This window comes from Lycorma delicatula, chromosome 13 (genome assembly GCF_047948215.1).
Source record: "Lycorma delicatula isolate Av1 chromosome 13, ASM4794821v1, whole genome shotgun sequence".
NCBI lineage: Eukaryota > Metazoa > Arthropoda > Insecta > Hemiptera > Fulgoridae > Lycorma > Lycorma delicatula.
The window spans coordinates 14,911,337-14,933,462 of NC_134467.1; the positions used below are offsets into that span (position 1 = coordinate 14,911,337).

At 30.4% G+C, this 22,126-nt stretch overlaps 1 protein-coding gene across 1 annotated transcript in view; it reads left to right on the top strand.

The window, feature by feature from the left end:
- The window catches only part of Frl (formin-like protein), a 289,290-nt gene that overhangs the window by 212,984 nt on the left and 54,180 nt on the right, over positions 1 to 22,126 (top strand). Inside the window, exons 4-7 of the mRNA XM_075381411.1 lie at positions 1,112 to 1,191; positions 7,883 to 8,028; positions 17,735 to 17,946; positions 20,104 to 20,180. Of these exons, the coding sequence (XP_075237526.1) occupies positions 1,112 to 1,191; positions 7,883 to 8,028; positions 17,735 to 17,946; positions 20,104 to 20,180 (515 nt within the window). The remainder of the gene's footprint in view (positions 1 to 1,111; positions 1,192 to 7,882; positions 8,029 to 17,734; positions 17,947 to 20,103; positions 20,181 to 22,126) is intronic.

Genomic DNA, 22,126 nt, shown 5'->3' on the forward strand with positions numbered 1-22,126 from the left:
ATTTTTAAAAATTCGTTGCACAGATCAACTAGAAATCCCAAATTTTTCTGCTGTTTTTCTTGTTGATTTGCCCAGGCTCCTCAGTAACGCTGCTCTGACAGCTTCGACATTCTGTGAAGAACGAACATTGACCATCACTATTAAATTTTCCATAAATTCAATGTATTGTTTTAAATGAGGGCGATCACCGAGTTTGTAAGTGTTCATGAAACTGTCTTTGTGTAAGCACCACATTTTTTGTTTTATTAAAGAACAACCCAGATTTTACGCACTGTTCAACAGTCAGTCTTCCTTTGTGAGCCATCTTAGAACGATTCATAAACAGCGCACTTGGGAAGACAAGAAACTAATATTTATGAACTGCTGTCACTCCTGCCAACATAAAACACATTAATAATTAATTATTAATGTGTTTTATGTTGGCATTTATATTAATCTAAACAATTATTGCTAAAAGAAATGTTGGATCATTTCATATGCCACTCTGTGGAAGTATTACCAAAAGCAACATTCAACATTTCCAGTGCGGTGCTACACTTTATTCCATTCTTAAAGCAAAATTTAATGCAAATTTATTTTAATTTTTTCCTAAAAGTTAAAAATTGCCAAATATACCAAAACACATGTAACCTTTTTGACAGTCAGCAGTAAACTAAACATCCAGTATGGTTACCAATCATTGATTAGGGACAAGTGTACCAACATGACAAAAAAAATTGTGGCGATTAGACTTTTACAACCTTGGAAATGTAAAAATTCTGTGTATTTTTTTTATCAAACCTCATACATATAAGTATATAAGTATGCTACTGTCTAATCCGTACTAGATGAGACTGTTTGTGTCTGTATAAAAGAAGGTCTAGATAGTCGAGAAGTTTTATATAGTTTATTGAGATCGCAATAAGTGCGAATTATAAAATAATGAAGTTTATTTGAAATTTTTATTAATGAAACGGCAATGTAAATCTGTTAAACAGTAGTAAAATAAAGATTGATTCATAAATAACAAAATGCACACTTCTACACGAGTATAGTAATTGATGTAGATTTTTTGAAATCATGTTTGCTTTATTGTAATGTATTAATTCTTGTTTTTTTATTTTATTTATAGAAAAGAAAAATAGTTGGAGATGCCACATCTACACAGGTTTTAAGGGATTTAGAAATATCATTGCGTACAAATCATATAGAGTAAGTATATATATTTAAATTTTAAATAAATATTTATGAGTGTATGGATGGATGGATTATATTGTTTTGCATTGTAGTATATATATATATATACTGCTAAAATATTGATTACTAAACCGGAGGTGAGAAAAATAAAAGAAAATGCAGGAAAGGAATCAAACATACCTTTGGTGTATTAAAGATGGTTAGAGAGAAGATAAGGAATGAATATATTTCATAGAATTAAAGAAGGTATATAATGGAGTGAAAGGAAAAAAATTATGGAGATTCTCGAAGAGAAAAAAGTAAAATGTAAAGACAGAAGATTAATTAAAGAATTATAAAACAAACAGTGTAAAAAGCCATTTCCTGTGTTGAGCCCACATATCTGTTATCTATTGATAATTTGCATTTGTTATGTAAATGAATAAAATAAATGCTATGCATTTTAGAACATTGGCCAGAATTTTTTTTTGATTAGATTAGCAATCTACAGTTATCCATTTTATTATCGAGAAGGTAATCAGTCTTTTTTTTAATTCTGAAAAAGTTTACCGAAAGTTTTAATAGCTTTGATTTAATTGTTGTACCCCGATAATTTTTCTAAAATATATATCTTGTAATTAGGTTATCATAGAATACTGTTTTCAACATAGAGGAGTTATATTTGCAATTTAAAAAAAAAACAATTGGTTAGAAACATACTTGGCGTTTATAGACCTAGAAAAGGCATTTGATAACGTAAACTGGAATAAAATGTTCAGCATTTTAAAAAAATTAGGGTTCAAATACAGAGATAGAAGAACAATTACTAACATTTACAGGAACCAAACAACAATGGTAATAATTGAAGAACATAAGAAAGAAGCCGTAATAAGAAAGGGAGTTCGACAAGGATGTTCCCTATCCCCGTTACTTTTTAATCTTTACATAGAACTAGCAGTTAATGATGTTAAAGAGCAATTTAGATTCGGAGTAACAGTACAAGGTGAAAAGATAAAGATGCTACGATTTGCTGATGATATAGTAATTCTAGCCGAGAGTAAAAAGGATTTAGAAGAAACAATGAACGGTATAGATGAAGTCCTACGCAAGAACTATCGCATGAAAATAAACAAGAACAAAACAAAAGTAATGAAATGTAGTAGAAATAACAAAGATGGACCACTGAATGTGAAAATAGGAGGAGAAAATATTACAGAGGTAGAAGAATTTTGTTATTTGGGAAGTAGAATTACTAAAGATGGACGAAGCAGGAGCGATATAAAATGCCGAATAGCACAAGCGAAACGAGCCTTCAGTCAGAAATAGAATTTGTTCACATCAAAAATTAATTTAAATGTCAGGAAAAAATTTTTGAAAGTATATGTTTGGAGTGTCGCTTTATATGGAAGTGAAGCTTGGACAATCAGAGTATCTGAGAAGAAAAGATTAGAAGCTTTTGAAATGCGGTGCTATAGGAGAATGTTAAAAATCAGATGGGTGGATAAAGTGACAAATGAATAGGTGTTGCGGCAAATAGATGAAGAAAGAAGCATTTGGAAAAGTATAGTTAAAAGAAGAGACAGACTTATAAGCCACATACTTAGATATCCTGGAATAGTCGCTTTAATATTGGAAGGACAGGTAGAAGGAAAAAATTGTGTAGGCAGGCCACGTTTGGAATATGTAAAACAAATTGTTAGGGATGTAGGATGTAGGGGGTATACTGAAATGAAACGACTAGCACTAGATAGGGAATCTTGGAGAGCTGCATCAAACCAGTCAAATGACTGAAGACAAAAAAAAAAAGTGGTTAGAAAAATGGGGAAAGGTGCTTAAATTTCTATTTTCATTCATTTTTTCCTCTACTTGTTTTTAAAGAAACTCAATATCATCAACTAAATCATAAAATTTTTTCAATGGGGTAGAGTTTTAAAAAAAAAAAAAAATTTTAATTTGTTACAAATTTAATTTTCTTTCAATATAGCCACATAAAACAAGTCCTACTTTTCATTCTTAGAAAATAAACTCCCCTTTTTGTGTAGTAATGGTGCTTATAATGTAATATTTTCCATTTATCTCTTCCAGTCATTTTTATGGCTGTGATGTATGCAAGTTACCATTTGCGTTAATCAATAATTTTTTTAAGATTACTGATTTATATTATTCAACCATTCCCTGTCCATTGACTGAGAATGGTGTCATTTATAGTACTGATTATTATCAATTGCATTTTGATAGGTTTGGCTTGTTGATATCCAACAATGTATTCAGCTCAGTGAAGAGTTCAATGAACAGGAAACCACTTCCTCATTTTCCTTAGTAGTAAGCATAGAATTGTTTCTCGTTTGTAGTTATGACTAATACAGTGCAGGTTTGGTCAAACAAATGTTAAATTTTCTTTGCATTGTTGGCAAGGCTGCAGTTTCTGTAAGTGTACACTACAAAGCCGTATTAATTCCATTAATTAACATATGGTATGTTGGAGTTATTCATTGGAGTGTGTGTCATTATTTGTTGGAGTGTGCATTCGTTGTAAAATTATATTATTACAAAAATGATGATTTTTCCTAAGCTATTTATAAGGATTTATACAGATAATTTAGTATTTGTATTCGTGATCATATCCCATCTTTCTCTCTTAAGGACCTTCTCCTTAGTGAAGGTTGGCAGTCTATGTAGCCAGATCCGATACAGAGCCATGCCATATGAATTCAAAGAGTTATCCTTCAGGATCATTAATGCAGTGATTCCCCGTTGCTTTCTGTATCCTAATGTCATTGACCAATTTTGGCTCGTCCACTTTTTGGGGCAATTTTCTGTACCAACGACAATAGAGTGCCTTGACCTCTACCTGCCTATCTACTCGTGCAATAAGTATCTGGGTTAGGAATTACAAAAAAAAAATTTTGTCTTCTCTCGTTAATTACTGCTTTGATTTTTGTCACTATAATAAAAAGAACACAAATCCAGTTATCTTACAAATGAATTTTATAATATTATTAAGAGCATGAAACCTGATGTTACAGTTTATACTGATACGGACAGCTCTAGAAACGTTAATACTGTTGGTTGTGGCTTTGTTGTTGGCAACAGAACATAAATGTTTGGCCTTCCAAGTATCACCAGTATTTTCATTGCAGAACTGCATGCCATTAAGAAGGCCTTACATATAATTAGTCCAAAATATTGACATGTTCTTGTTTGCTCAGATTCCATGAGTGCTCTATAGGCGATTAATGATATGTATTTTAGACCCTCTGTTGTCTCTGATATTCATTGTGTCATTTCACTAATGACTAGACGTAATACAACAGTGAGCTTTTACTGGATCACCAGCCAAATAGGAATTTCAGGCAATGAGCACGCAAATATTGCGGCTAAGGAGGCTTGTTTCCAGGCTCCTTTCACCTGTCGTGTCGCTTGTCTGTTCTCACGATCTTGTCTCAGCTTGTTGGTGTCTCATGATCTTGTCTGTTTTCTGAAGAGGGTGGTTATTATCTACCATTGCCGAATAGGACTAGACTCTCACTCATGGATATCTGATGAATCAAACAGATGCACCAGTTTGCGCTCGCTGCAGCTGCAGACTGACAGGGCACTACATCCTTATGGATTGCTTCTATTATGCGGTATATGTCACAAATTTAAGCTGGTGGCTAACATTTGAAGTATTCTAGTGGGTGATGAAATGGTTTTATCTTATGTATTATTTCTTTGGGCGGTCTGTTTATATTCAGTAATTTAAATTTCATTATTGTGTATCGGCTATTCATGTCAATTGCCGTAAAGCAGTTTCAAATTTTAGTATTTTAATGGAGACTTAAAATGTAATATATGTTTGTTTTCACAACAAACATGACGTGTCTGGGTGATAATAAGGCCGAAGTATTTTTTGCCTTGAACAAAGTGAAAAAAAAACAACTTACACAAGAACAGGTTTTACACTTGCAAATGTTGAAGCTCTTAAAATTGCTTAAATGTCATAATATTGTTTAACATATGGTGCACAAATTTATTAGGAATATTGTTAAAAAAATTTGAATTTCCACCCATATAAATTGCAGTTTAAGGTTTGTTGAGCCTCACAATTTGAGAAATCATAAAAAAATTTGTGAATTAATGTTAAATAAGATTGAAAACGACCAAAATTTTCTTCCCAGTGTATATACATGATAAAAAAAATTATTTAAATGGTATTGCAAGTAAACAAAATTCTTGATGTTAGTTTAGAAAATCCAAAGCAACTTGATGAGTGACTTTTCTGCATAAAAATAATTATTTGGTGTACTGTCTCATCCTAGATAATAATTGGGCCATATTTCTCTGAAATAGGACGGTCATGCAAGAATTGTTACTATAGCTTGATACATCAATTTGACTGAAACATTTTTAACTAATCAGTTAAAATGATATGATGGGGCTCTTCAGTTTCAATAAGATGATGCAACAGTATAATACACTTCTTGTGTCTCTCTTCTGGAGAACAACAATCGTTTGTTAATTGCATTATTTCAAGAAATGGAGACATTCGATGGCCAGCACAATCACCAGTTTTAAGAGTTTGTAATTATTTTTTGTGAGATTTTTAAAAAGTAGTTTAATAACAGTAAACTTATAATTATTAATGAACTTTAAAGGAATGTAAGTGAAGAGATCGTAAACATTAACGTTGGAATTTTGCAGAATGGGATTGTGAAAAACTTTGATAAGAGGTGGATATTTGAAGGATGTAATTTTTAACTTGAAATGGTTACAAGATTGTTTCTAAATGACATATTTTCTCCTTAAATACCACCCTGTTTTGGCCTTTTATCTAGAGATCCCAGGTTTGAATGACTGACTGTAGGTATGGCATTTTTTATATGCTACAAAAATTCCATTTCCATATCTCACGCATAATCTTCAAGCTTATTTGGCAATTTCATCAAGCAAAAAAAAATTGAAAAATATTTTTAGATTTTCTTTTTTCCATTAAAATTTTTCTATTTCTTTGTCTTATCTGTAATAAGTAAATTACAAAAACATTTCCTTCTCGCACAATTCAATAGATAACATTTGAAATTTAAAAAAAAGATGTTCCCTACTATAATTATTCAAGAGTTTAAATTTTTTTTAAGCTTATCCTTATTCATCATCTCGTTTCAATTATTCAGCCTCTGTACCTTTCTTTCTTTTTCCTGCTTAGCCTTTGGTAACTACCGTTTAGATAATTCTTTAGAGGATGAATGAGGATGATGTGTATGAGTGTAAATGAAGTGTAGTCTTGTACATTCTCAGGTCGACCATTCCTGAGATGTGTGGTTAATTAAAACCCAACTGCCAAAGAACACCGGTATCCACGATCTAGTATTCAAATCCGTATAAAAATAACTGGCTTTACTAGGACTTGAACGCTGGAACTCTCGACTTCCAAATCAGCTGATTTGGGAAGACGCGTTCACCACTAGACCAACCCGGTGAGTCAACCTCTGTACCTGGTCTGTTTGTAACATAACCTAATCTTTTTTCATTTTTGTCACCAACGTTTTTCACAATTTCCTTTCATTTCTCCACATACCTTTTGGTACCGTTTTTCTCCTGTAGGGTTCCTTTCTCTATATCCTTATCCTGTACGTACTTGTAATTCCATACTCCTTAGGAACATCATTTTGCAAGCTTGGATTCTGGTTGTCTTCCATCTTTTCATAACCCCACTTGTATAAATATTGAGAAATAGTATGCCTGGTATAACATTGTAGAAGATTCATTTTTCAAAGGTCTAAATTTATTACAGACTACTAAAAACTATTGTTTTTAATATTTACGAATTCATAACGTTTTTCTGTTAAGTTTTGTTACATTTTGTTTTTAATAATAATTTTTTTTTTGTTTTTCAAAGACTAAACTAAAAATTAATCTTCTTACTTATCTGGGATACATCCCAATTCCAGATCAGATTCCTTAACCCATCGGGTTTGTCTAGTGGTTAACGCGTCTTCCCAAATCAGCTGATTTCGAAAGTCGAGAGTTACAGCGTTCAAGTCCTAGTAAAGCCAGTTATTTTTACACGGATTTGAATACTAGATCGTGGATACCGGTGTTCTTTGGTGGTTGGGTTTCAATTAACCACACATCTCAGGAATGGTCGAACTGAGAATATACAAGACTACACTTCATTTACACTCTCATACATATCATCCTCATTCATCCTCTGAAGAATTATCTAAACGGTAGTTACCGGAGGCTAAACAGGAAAAAGAGAGAGATCAGATTCCTTATATGTATAAAAAAATTAATTTTACTTAAAAAGGCCTTTCAGTTATGTTCCCAATTTCTTCCTGTATTATATTTCCAAGAAACTTTGTTATCAACCCTCATAGATTACTTTTTACCAACCACTACTTTACTTATATACTTACATTTCTTCCTGGTTTTAATTACAATTTTACACTTCTCTACATTAAATCTCGTTCAATGCAGCTACAAACTCAATTTACTTTGAATTCTGATACTGTGTTTCTTGCCATTTATAAGTACCAGTCCTCTCATTGTTCCTTGTTCAACTTTTTCCGTCAACTTCGAACAATTGATCTTTCTGGTCAGAAGTCATCATGTGATATTCTAACAGATAGATGGTTATAAAATAAAGTATTGAAAGAATTAACTTTATTATAAAAAATAATTGTATTGTGAGTAATAAAAAAATAAAATGTGAATTATGAGTGATAATGTTTTTTTTTTTTAACAGATGGGTAAGAGAATTTTTAAACGAAGAAAATCAAGGATTAAATTCATTAATAAATTATCTCAGCTTTAGATTAGTGATGATGCGATATGAACAGCGAATTAGCGAATCACGAACAACATCTGAAGAAAGATTAAATATGACTACTCGTAAGTATATTTTATCTTTTTATAAATATTTATAAGTTGTTATTAGTTTATTAACAGACTTGATCCTTATGATTGATGAAATAAAAAGCATATGTGGTACTGGAGGAGTGTACTTTTATATAAGAATTTATTTAAAAAAAATTTTTTTTATAAAAATATCACTGTTATATTGTTTAAGTCTAAATAGAATACTGTAGACCTTATTAAATAGCAATAAAACAAAAATAGAATATTTCAATGTTTTACATAGGTGGTGAAAAACTCAAGTGAAGTATTTACGGAAGAATTTTAGATGCAAATTACCAATTTTTCTCTTTTACTTTACCGCTTAGTGTTGTAGCAGAGCAGTAGCTTTAGAAGAGAAAGTATTGTAATCGGTCCAACTTGGGCATATGCGGTTTTCACTGGATCTTGATGTTTTGACACATAAGGAACCCAAAAAATACAAAACCGGATGGAAATATTTGCATATATGTGTTTGTTTGGATGTTTCACACCTTATATCTTCGGAAATACTCGACTGATTTTGACCAAACTTGGTCAGATTACTTCATATATGTGGCATTGATTCCATTAAATGTTCAACTTAAAAGTCAAGGGGGTAAGGCTATAGAGCAAGGGCACCTGCAGTATCTCAAGATTTCACCTAAACAAGGAGTAAAGGTATTATTTTTCAAAGCCACATTTGTTAGCTATTAAAAAATAATATATCTAAAAAAATGTTTTTGCAAAATCGCACCCCTACCCCAAAAAATGCTCTAAATAAAGTAGTAAGTATAGTACATCAGTTCCCCCTGTCACTACAAGGAGCGCTAGCATAGCTCTAACATACAGCTGCTGTAGTCGTCTGTTATGTTATAACGTCACAGATAAGTGGTAGAATTAAATAAATGAATAATATTTAAAATGTAAAGTATTCAAAGTGGCTACTAGTACTGCCACACCTGTGCAAATGAAATACAGTATACGTATGCGCTTTAGTTAGAATCATTGAATTAAATAAACAAAAATTTTATATTTAAATAAAATGATAAATATTTTAAATTAAGTTATGTGTATAAGCAATGTGTAGAAAATAAAATGTGTGATGAGAAAGTCATACAACTGTTGTCAGCTATTTTTTTTTCATAAAAAATCAAAAACTTTTTGAAAATATTCTTTTACTGGACATATTAACCATGATATCTGTAAAACTTCATCAGAAACTTGCTTCTGTTAATGTGATAAATGAAAGATGGTGTTAGATGTTTCACAAGAGATAAATATTAAAAAACACAATTGCAAAAAAAAAATATTGCTCTTTAATATAGGATAATTACTAACATAGGATAAGTAAAGAGCAAGACTTTTGTATTATTGTATTATTATTTTTTTAATTTATTTAAACATAGGTATGTTTAATGTCATAGGCTCTATATATATATATATATATATATATATATATATATATAGAGCACTCCCAGTAATGTAAGGATTCCAATGTGGGATCATGCGTCTAAATCGGTTCAACCATTGAGCTGCTACGGTGGAACAAACAAACATACACGCTAAATACATTACACTCCTTTTTGGACAGTTGTTTAAAAATAAAAAAATTGTTCCAGAATAAAAAAAGGACATTAATGATGAAATTAAGAAAAAACATCAAATTTTCATTATGGATTTTGAAAGTGATTTTCCTAATGTTTGTAATGAAGTTCTTGATAAAATTTTTTCCTTGATTTCTTAGTTATGAATAACTAAAAGAATCTGTCAAATATTGTTTAAATTAATTTTTGTAAGAATGTGATAAAGTATTTTAAATTGAATTAATATTTTATAACAATAATTTCTCTTTTTAGTGATGTGCCCACAATTAATCTATTGTACACCAGTGCCTTTTGGTGCACTATAATATTTGTATATGAGAATGGATAGTTTCTTTTTTGGAAGTTATTAATTACTTTGTAAATATTTCATTGTCGTTCTTAGCACTACATAAATCTTGTGTGAATATAAATAAAGAATGCCAATATTTGTCCTTATCTAGTTAAACTAATAGTGTTATTTTTGCTTTCCCACAATTTTTTATCTTTTTCAACTGACATCATTGCTATCTAACCCAAATGAGGGTTAAAATTTGGTAAATCTTTATGTAAATGAGATTAAAAGTTCTAATGTGTTGTTATTAGGCCAAATTATTGATTAATTTGGTCCAAATAAAAAGCCATGTCTATGTAATTGTATATCTGTTTTAATTATCATTGTTACATCTTAGATTTGTTTGTCAGGAAGTGACTGTGGCCACAGTGTTAACATAACTGTTAACATTTATTATCAAAATATATTTTTTGTTTATTTTAATGTATCTTTCTTATATTTAGTAGTTAAGTTGAGCGCCCACCAGGCTGGTCTAGTGGTCATCGCAAATTAGCTGATTTTGAAGTCGAGAGTTCTAAGGTTCAAATCCTAGTAAAGGCAGTTGCTTTTATATGGATTTAAATACTAGATGATGGATACCGGTGTTCTTTGGTGGTTGGGTTTCAATTAATCACACGTCTCAGGAATTGTCGACCTGAGACTGTACAAGTCGACACTTCATTTACATTCATACATATCATCCTCATTCATCTTCTGAAGTAACACCTTACGTTGGCTTTAGAGGCTAAACAGAAAAAAAAAGAAAAAAGTTAAGCTGACATATCTGAAGGTCCAGGTTATAATTGTCTGTTGTTGGTAATAAGCAACAGCCATGTTTAAGCTTACTTTTCTAGTGTTATTTTATGTTGCAAAATGAGCTGTTTCTGGCATTTATAATATGAATTGATAAGGATTAAAAGGTTCAGCAGAATTTGATAAACATTGTCTCAGTCTGGACTTTTCACGGCACTTACGTATTAACGCCACCGCAGCTACAGCTTTATTTAAAAACAAAGTAGTCAATTGGATTTCGGTGCTATAACATTAAGGTTATATTATTAATAACTATAATGTTGTATATATTATGCATATTTAATGTTAATTATAAGAGGTTAAGTTATATTTAGTTAGGTTATTTTGATATACGTACGATTTGTCAGTACACGAAGTCAACATAACCTAAAGCTGTAGCTGCGGTGGCGTTAATACGTAAGTACCCTTTTCACTCCCATTGTTATAATTGGAAATTATAACAAATGATTCTAAAGGATTTCATAACTTTAAAAGCATATAATCATTTTTGTAGATAACTTACAAATTTAGTTGAGGTCTCATTTCATAGAAAAACACATCAAGTTTTGACTTTTCTAGTTCATTAGTACCAAACCTGGTCACCAGTGTTGTTAAAAATGGATACATTACTGATGAGGAACATTCTCGCTGTGAGTTTTGGTTTCATGATTTGTATTTCAATGTAATTTTTGTAGAGAGTACAGTAGGGAGCCTCCTAATAGGCATACAATTTACTCTTGACATCAAAACTTCGTTGACATAGGTTGTTCTGTTATACACCTGGATGCCCATGCATCCCTGAAGCTGCTGTGGAGTTCCCTTTTTGGACGTATTCCAAAGAAATCAACTCGACGTGTGTCATGTGTGACTGGCATTCCATTAACGACTGTTTGGCAGGTATTACATAAACGATTTCACTTGAAGCCATACGAACAAACCACGGTTCAACACATTACAGATGACGACAAAGTTGTTTGGCTGCAGTTTTGTCTGGAAATGATGAATAGAATGGGAGACAACAATACATTTTCAGACGGTGTAATTTCTAGTGATGAGTCCAATGTTTCACACCACTGGCAAGGTGAACACCTGTAACTACTGATTATGGAGTAGCGAAAACCTTCATGAATCTTTTAAGCAAATTCTTAGTAGCCCTAGATCAATGTTTTTTGTGCCGTAAGCAAACAAGACTGTACTTCTTCCACGAGGCAATCGTAAATAGTATCATTTATTTGGACGTGCTTCAACATTTTGTAATTCCTCAGTTAGATGATGATGATGACCAAGAAGGATGCCATTGCTATCAGCAAGATGGAGCACCGACTTGATTTTCTTGATACTCAATTCTCAGATTGGTGGATCGGTCATGAATGTCCAATCGCATGGCCACCAAGCTCCTCAGATTTGACCCCGCCAGATTTTTTTTGTGGGGCTTCATTAAAGATCAGGTTTATGTAGCATCTTTGTCTGCTGATCGTGATGAGCTAAGACGTCGGATTAACGTTGCAGCTGCAGAGGTAATGTGACTTGCTGGCTACATTCTGGAATGAAATCGACTTCAGGTGGGATGTATGTTGCATTACAAACCATATCAATATCATATACCATATCCATATTAAATATTAAAAAATTAAGATTGCCACCATTTTGAAATTTTTGAAGGTGAAGTTTTCAAAATTTTTTATTTTGTAAAATAAGACATTAGTCTTAAATTTGCCAAATTTAATTAAAGAAGATTTACCCGATCCTGACAAATAATTCCTTTGTTGAAAATGGCGTACAGAAGGAAAACAAATTAAAATAGGACTTATGTAAATATGAAGTTTTTTGCTTATTTTGGTGTTCTGAATCAGTACCTGAAGTTCGGGGAATATATTCTGTACATTGTTATATCAAAAGAATCTAATTTTAAACAATAATTATGATAAATAAATAAAATATTTTTCAAAATATCTTTTTATTCAACGTGGAAAAATTGGATAACGAGAATGTTACAAGAAAATTCCTTTACAAAATAAAGAAAGGCTTGTTTAATCGTAAACGTAAAGATTAAAAGGTGATAAAAAAATTAAGGTCGAATTGAGAATATCAACTTGTTTTTTGAACTCTGTTTTAACGTATAATAAATTGCAATCAGGATTCATCTTCGTAAAATTTTTCACTCATTTTTCCATTCTCAATGAATAATAAAATAGAAGTGAATTTGTATAATGGGTCAAGTTTGTTCAGTTTTATATGAAATTAAAAAAATATTATAAACAGAATACAGATAAATTATATTTTTATGTTAATAAACATTACTTGTAATGTTTTGAAAATAAAATGTCAGATATATATATATATGGCATTTTATTTTACACACACACACACACACATATATATATATATTAGTAATATTTTAATATTAATTTACATTAATTTAATGTTTTTTTTTTGTTTTTTTTTTTAAAGAAAACAAATTTCTTTTTAATAATTTTCAAAAATATTAAATAAAAACTTTTTAATATCTCACTTTTACTTAACATACCGCAATACAGTATATCATGTTTAATATTAGTCATCAGGCAAACATCACATCATTAGATCACGTCATCTCCCATTACATTATACTAATCCTAATTAACATATAAACCTGTTCTTTCTATATTCCTACACATGAAATAAACTATCATAAATTTATATATATATATATATATATATAGAGTGAGTAAGCAATTCAAAGGGTTAGAAATACCATATGTTCAACTTAAATAATAACAGTATAAAAAAAAAAACACATGTTAAATAACCTTTTTGTTTTGTATCTTTATTAAGAGGTGACTACATCATCGTTAATCAATTTAACTCTTTTATTCATTTAAAGTAAACAAACGTAATGTTGTATTCAATATGAGCTGCATTTATTAAGGGGGGAGAGATATACATATATATTTCAAATTAAAGAATTCATATGAGTAATAAAATTTTTGATTAGATATCGTTACTTTAATGGCACATTCTTAATGTATTTAAGAACATATTTTGAAAGGCACCTTCATGTTAATCATTTTGTTTTTTTTTATTTTAAAATTAGTTAAGATAATAAAAATTTAAAAAACCTTTTGTTATTTTATCAAATTTTTACATACAGTGTTCAAAAAGTGACGCAACCTTATGGATAAATGTTTCCTTCTTTTGTTGCAAGTTTAATTGAGGAAAATGGATTACACAATGCAGCAGAGAATATTCATAGTCTCCCAATACATAAGATGTGCCAGTTATGCCCAGACCCAGAATGCCTTCACAGAAAATTATGATGTAGATGCTAAAAAACAAGTATGTATGGATTTCAAATAAGTCCTCCATGAAGCAGCTGTACGAAAAGTTCCAAGAGACAGGGAATGTAGCAGATGCAGCCAAAAGTGGTAACACCAGAAAAGTTGATCGACGTATGTAAGCTGCATATTCTGTTAGTCCCAAGAAGTCTGTGTGATACCTATCTAGCCCAGTCTGGTCTCTCCGTTGGTAGTACTCATAAATTGGCATTACACAAGTGTTTAAACATGCATCCATACAGAAATCGTGTTGTCCACGAGTTCTTACCTGCAGACACTGGAAAACATTAGCTATCTGTCAGAGGTTCATGTCATCTGTAATGCCAGACGGGGAAGAACTAGATGATTGGTTTCAGTCGAGGTGTAGTTTCACCTTGACGGATATGTGAATGCTCAGAATTTACGGATGTAGTGTAAAATCCACATCTACTGCACAAGTCTTCTCTGCACTGACAATAAGTATTGGTGTGCAATATTATGTAGGCGAATCTTCATGATGTTATTTCACGGCACAGTGAACAGTGAGCGCTACATACAGTTTGTGGAACAATATGTAAACAATATACTTGTAGATCGGCTAGAATACACTTGATTTCGGCAGAACAATGCTACAGCTCATACAGCCAACAACACTATGACTTTCTTGGATCAGTTTTTTCATGGACAAGTGATTTCAAAGGTGTTGTGGCCCCCTTGGTCTCCTGATTTATCCCCTCCTGACGTTTTTTTTGTAGGGATACCTTAAGGATGCTGCTTACACAACTCATCCTTACATTGTTCCTAAATTACAGAGTGAAATTGAACGATGTGTTACTTCAATTCCTCATCAAGCGTTGTGTGTGTTTAAGAGCATGTAGCGTCGTATTGAATTATGTGAATTGTATAATGGAGGCCACTTTCAACAACTATTGCTAGCTTACTCATTTTCCCATGAGGTTGCATCAGTTTTTGAACACTCTGTATAATTGAATTATATTATTAATAAATTGGAAAAAAATAAAATTTCATTCAAAAACAATTTAAATAAAATTACTTAAATCTAAACATAAATGGTTATTTCAATTATTAAATTATCATCTGTAGATATTTGGTAAAAGTATATACAGAATGTTCAGTTTAAACGTGTCACTATTGGTATCTAGTAAACAAGAAAAGCTAAATAGAAGTTAAAATTGCAAATTTTTCTGTGATTTTTGATTGCATTAAATGTAGCCTATCGGTATATTTTAGATAGCTACAATTTTTCGAATATAGCAACCAATTTTTTTTTTTTTTAACAGAAACTGAGTCAATTTTTATAATATTTTTGGATAAATCACCTAATTTTATGACATCTTCTTCCTGATCTGCTAACATATATGCCCAGTTTCTTACCAGGATTGATAACTGAGCATGTCTAACATCTCTTCCTGCCCTTCTACCTTGCATGGCCAACATCTCTCTTTTATTATATTTTTATATACGAAACATAATTCTAAAAAATTGTTATTCTCTACATCTCCTACTAAATGCAACCATTCCGGGCTACATCTCATTTCTGGAAGTATTTATTGTCAGAATGTAACACTGTCTAATACATTTTAAAGTAATTTTTTTTTTTAATATACAAAACTGATTATTTCCAATATATTTTTTCATGTCTTAAAGTAACAATGTCTATTTCAGTAAATTATAATGAAAAATAATTTGTCATTTTAATTAATAATTTATTTTCATAGATTGAAATAAAACATAACTATTTTGTAAATGTTTGTTTTTTTCTTATTTATTTACTAGAATTATGAAGTTAGTACAAAGTAAGAATGGATCACTGATTTATAAACTGTTAATATGAAAGAGTATGTAGTTTTTGAAAGTTAAACAAAATAATAAAAGATTGTGAAAATAACAAAAGATTGATATAATAACAAAAAATAAAATTACAAAACTGTCGACTAAGTTTCAACTTATATGGTATATCTTATTGATTGGTATAACTAAAAATTATTTGTATGAAGCTCCTGAATGATTATATTTAAGAGAAAATTTCAAAAATTAAAAAGTCTTAGAATAAAATTTATTCAAAAAAATCTACAACACAATTGTAGGACTTTCCCATCACGTGACTTTTTTCTGATACATAGCTTACACACACACACACACACACATACACATACAACTTAATCTAAAATACGTCAGTGGTACACTAGCGTTCCTTTTGGTGATAGGGTACTTACTATACAGGCTACTATTGACAAAGTATACTGATTTAGCCACTAGTTTAGAGCATTTTTTCGGCTGGGGGGTACGATTTTGCAAAAAAATATTTTTTGGAAATATTATTATTTTTTAATTAACAAATGTGCCTAAGAAAAATAAGACCTTAATTAAGCGAAATGTTGAGATACAGAGGGTGATCTTGCTCTACAGCCTTACCTCGTAGACCTTTTAAGTTGAAAATTTAATGGCATCAGTGTTCTATATACAAAAGTAAATTGTTTGTTCAAAATTGGTCCAGTAGTTCTGGAGATAGGTGATCTAGAGTGAAATACTGAACACGTGTACATACAAACATCCAGAAAATTTCCATCCAGTAGGTGTCAGAACATCAAGACCCGATGAAAACTACATATGCCCAAATTGGATCGATTACAATACTTTTCCTTCTAAAGATACAGCTCTGATGTAGCGCTAGATGGGAAAGTAAAACTTATTAAAAGGGGAAACTTAATTTCCTTTAACAAATTAAGTTTGCTAGCATATTGGAAAAAATAGAGAAATTTCAAACATGCTAATTGGAGATTTTTTAATAAATTCAAAAAATGAGGAAAGATTCACCATTAGTTCATCATAGATTTTCTAGCTTGTGAGATCCCAATGGTGGCACATGTAAGATGAAACTACCTGCATAAAAAAATATGTAAATAAATAAATGAAAAAAAAAAAATTACGAGGGTCATTTAATGATTAGAGACAAATGACAAAGCAGAAAAACTGTTGAATAAAATAAACCAAAACTCTCTGACATTCAATTTGGTATCTCTGACAGAAAATATCAGCCATTTTGAAACGAACGTCCATTATTATAACAATTCCAATTATTTCCACTATTATTTCAAATTATTTCTATTATTTCAAATGTTACTCCACTTGAAACATATACTATGGTAGACAGCATGCTGCAATAAGATTTTTTATTTTCTGATATTGTTAAACTGGCAAAAATTCACTTGCAGGTGTTATAATGGTAGGAAAAATGTGTATCAACTGTATAAATTTTTATAATGGGATTGAACAGTTTAAATCGGACAGAATAATGTTACTGAATATCATCATAGTGAAAGATCGCAGGAAGTTTCGCTTCATGTTTGCAAAATTGAATTAACAATTGCAAGGAAAAATGGATAAAAATCTGAAAAATTTCTGAAATTTTTTGTGGGAGTATAGGCGCTGTTCATTCCATTATTATTTATGACAATCTATCTCAAAAAGTGTTCAAGATGGGTTCTGAGATAATCGACTCAAAATTACAAAGACATCTGAATTCATATATGTAATATCACTGAATGTGTAAAATCTCATTCATATTAAATTCTATCGCTGATATTTTTGTAAATTTTTAATGCAACTTGTACCGAGTAATTTTATGTGAAAAAGTATCAAATCTATTATTTATTTTTATTATTTTATCAATTAAAATGTATTTTTAATTTATTTTGTAGCTGAATCTCCTAGTATCGGTGGTGTTTGTAATCTACTTCCATCTCATAACGGAAGTACAACACATCATTTAAGACCTAGTATAGGATTAGATACGCTGGATAGTCCTGGTGTTAGACGGAGATCGAGACACGCCGCTAAATTAAAAATGGGAGATACTAAAGATGATATACATGTTTGTATTATGTGCCTACGAGCTATAATGAATAATAAGGTTAGTGTTATGTATTTTTTATTTTTTTATTTCTGTAGTTTTAATTTTTATGAATTTCGTTTTTAAATAAATTAAAAAATTTCTGTTTATTTTTAAATAATTGTGATTTTTTTATTTAAAATGTGGTATCTGAGCGGACTGTTTTATAAAACTATGATCTGTGAACCAAGGTTTTTTCAAAAAATTAAATAATTATTGTCTCAATGAATCTTGAAATAATGTTAATTAAAAAATTTTCAATTTTCAGACCCCATTCAATACTTCAGTATCTTCGTATACTTACATTATCATTAATTATTTCATTTTTTTATATTTTAATAAATAATTGATATGGATTTCAGCCGCATCAATTTTTTACTTTATAATTGTGTATTTTCGTTGCTGTGATCAAAGGTTTACCACGGTTTCCCTTGAATCATCCAGGTAAACACTGGACAGTCAAATTTTTTTTATCTGTGTAATACTATATCTACCCATTTCTGTTATTATCAATATAATGTATTATGTATCAATCAAAATAAAGATGCATTTTATTTATTTCACTAATCAATTTTTAAAATCAATAAAACATTGTTTGGAATAGTATTTTTTTAAAAATTAGTAATTATTTTAGATAAACACTATAGTACTCAAGTTCTACTAAGTTACATTGCTTAAATTACAAGTTTGTTCTGTCGAACAAAAAATATATATATATGTTATTCGTGGTTTCCATAGATAGGAAATGCCAGGAAATATAAACTTAGTCAGGAATTTTAGAGAAAATCAGGAAAAATTGCAAAAAATTTCAGAGAATTGCATTTTTGTTACCTAATTAAGTTTAATAACATTAGTTAAGTATTTTTTAACTAATGCTAAAGTATGTTTGATACTTTCCCAGCATTAAGAAGTGGCAACCCCATCGACCAGCATATTGCAACTATGTGCATCAAGCAGCCGTAAATATATCCTGTTGTATAAATATGTGTACTTCCACTCCCTAATTATATTTTTTATATTGAAGGAGGAGTATTCCTAATTGTAGTTAGTTTTTTCACTGGTGAAATTTTAACAAAAAGTTACCATTGATAAATTTAAAGGTTGTTAATTGTTTTCTTGGAGTTTCTCTTAAACCACCATGAATTTTTTTTGTATTTTAGGTAATTTAATTGCTTTTAAATGGCATTCAATCTTTATTTTCATGGCTCCATTTACAGTATGTAAACCACAAACACCAATACTCACAAAATGCTTTCCTTCAGGACATTCCTCTATCAGCTGATCACTGAACATTTTTAAAAAGCTTAAATTCTGTTTGGTCCATCCACAGATATTTAATTTTTTTTTTTTTTATCTAGAGGGTATATACCTTCTATGAAACTGTTGAGCAGTGGATTTTCCCAAAAATATACTGTTAAAATATCTTGTTTATACTTTATTTGTTTCTATATCAAAAAATCGTACAAATAAGTCAGTTTGATCCTTCTGTGCAATTTTATTTAATGCTTCACCAAAAACAGAGCATACCATAATTAACACTAAAACGCACCTGATTTTACAGAATGCCATCAAAGTATGGTGCAAGGCCATGATCTATCAAATGGATATATTCATGCTTTTTTAAGATCTCTTTACTTCTTGTTTAATGATGATAGCTCAGTGCGGTGTGCTGAATTTACCTTAGTCACATGAAATAATAAATTTACTTTAAAAAACTGCACGACTAGATGGATGGTTAGATAATGTGAAATGCTTAGAAGATAGAACACGCTTGACTGTCATGCTTTGAACACTTAGAACTAATCACCATTTTCGTTGAGCATTGTAAAGACAAATTCTTAAAAAAATAAAATATGTGTATATTTTGCAGAGTAAATGGCCAAAATATAATATTATGAGATTCAGGAAAATTTTTACTAAATTGGTCAGTAAAAGTCAATAAAGTCAGGAAAAATGAATCTTAAAATTCAGTGGGAACCCACTGTATTCTTTATCTTTAGTATCTATTATTTACCAAAATTAATTTAAACGGTTTGTTTCTTTTCTTTTAATGATATTTATAAAATATCCACTGTAATTGAAAATTCAAATAGACTTAGTTTTCAGTTAGTTTGATTCATCTGTAACTGTTGAAATTATATTTTTAAATTTATGAATAATTTTTTTTTTCTATTGCAGTATGGGTTTAATATGGTTATACAACATACTGAAGCAATTAATTGTATTGCGTTAAGTCTTATGCATAAAAGTTTAAGGTAAGCATATACATGGTCAACTACATTTTATTACAGTTTATTATTATTATTTTTTTTATAGTTTTTTATTTTACATAAAATTTTTTTTACAGCTAACAGCTTATTAAGGTAGAGAATGTATGAAGAACATTTTGACTTCAAGTGTCGCCATTGAATTTGACACTTGCTGCTTGATAACTGTTACACTTTGCATCAACTATTCTAAAAACATTTCTTTTTACCAGTTTTCATCAAAAAGAATTCGCTTTACTTTACTTTACTTTTTACAGTCCATCGCAGAAATTGTTGCAGTGAATAGATTTAAATTTAATGTTAATAATAATAATAAAAATGTTATTATTATACAATTGTACTGTATTATTACCTATGAAGTAATTATAATTTCTTGGAGAATAATATTAATATGAGATTTGTTCAGAAAATAACTGAACTCTATTTTTTAATCTTTATTATTAATTTTACAGATTATTGGTCCTTTTACCCTTCAAAGTACTTCCGTCTCTTATTCACACATTTTTCCCCAGTGGTATTTCCACTTCACAAAGCACAGTCTTGGATAGCTTTATTTAAAATGGCCTTTAAGGTCTGTGACAAATTTGCTTTAATGTCATCAATAGTCTCATAACGGCGTCTATTCATCAGTGATTTCAATTTCAGAAATAAGAAAAAGCGCAAGGAGCCAGGTCTGACAAGTAGGGAGGCTGAGCAAGGACAGTAATCTGATTTTTGGCGTAAAACTGATGAAATGACAAAGCTGAGTGTGCAGGCGCATTGTCGTTTTAAAGGAACCATGAGTCATCTCGCCACAACTCTGGTCTCTTTTTATGAATGTTTTCACGTAACTATTGTAAAATGCATTGATAGTACCCCATACTATGAGGTGAAACAGCGTATAAAGGTGAATCGTACGTTCACTGTTTCACCTTTAGGCAAGAATTCTATATGCACAGTTCCATTAAAATCGAAAAAAACAGAGAGCATCATTTTGACATTGGATCAGAATTGATGTGCCTTCTTGGGGTGTGGAGATCCTTTGCCGATCCATTGTAATGATTGAATTTTTGTCTAGATGTCATAGTTGTAAACCCGGCGCTCATTTCCCATTATGATTCTTTGCATGAATGTTTCATCGTCATTGGCTTGTTCAAAATGTTGCTGACAAATGTCCATTTGATGTTCTTTCTGTTGTTTGATCATCAAACAAGGAAAAAACTTTGATGTAACTCAATGCAAAGTCATGGCATGATCCAATTGAGATGCTAATCCTCTTTTGCAAGTTTTCTGATAATCAATCGGCAATTTGCATGTAACAGATCATTGATATTCTGAACACAGGTATCGTCAGTCAAAGTCGAAGGCTTTCCTGGTCAAGAGTTACTTTCAGTTGACTGACAATCACTTTTAAATCATGAAAACCATTCGTAACATTCCATACAACCCAGAGCATCATCTCTGTAACCTTGTTGTAAAAGTTAAATAATTCTGTGGAATTTTTTCCATTTCACACAAAATTAAATATTGTATGTTGCTCCTGAAAATAACACATTGCAAAAATCACTGATATATAAACATGTTGCACACAAATAACAATAACATGAAAACTAAATGAGATATAAATAATCAAAGTACGTGTGGTTTCAGAAGAGGTTATGCAAAACACAATTCTGCCAATCACGCTTCACTAAATATCTTCTTTTGTGCGTAATTAAAAATTTTAGGTTATTTTCTTAGCAAACCTCATATATTGGTAAAATTAATTGTTATGAAAATTTATTTCTTTGTATCAAAGATATAATTTTATTAAAAACAACTATAATTTTAAAATTTTGGTAAGAAGCCTAGATAAGCAATATGTTCACCCACCTATTTATTAACTGTAAAAATTTTGTAAAATCTACTTTACTAGTTTATATTCAAATAATAGAACTGACACAAAAAAAAAACAT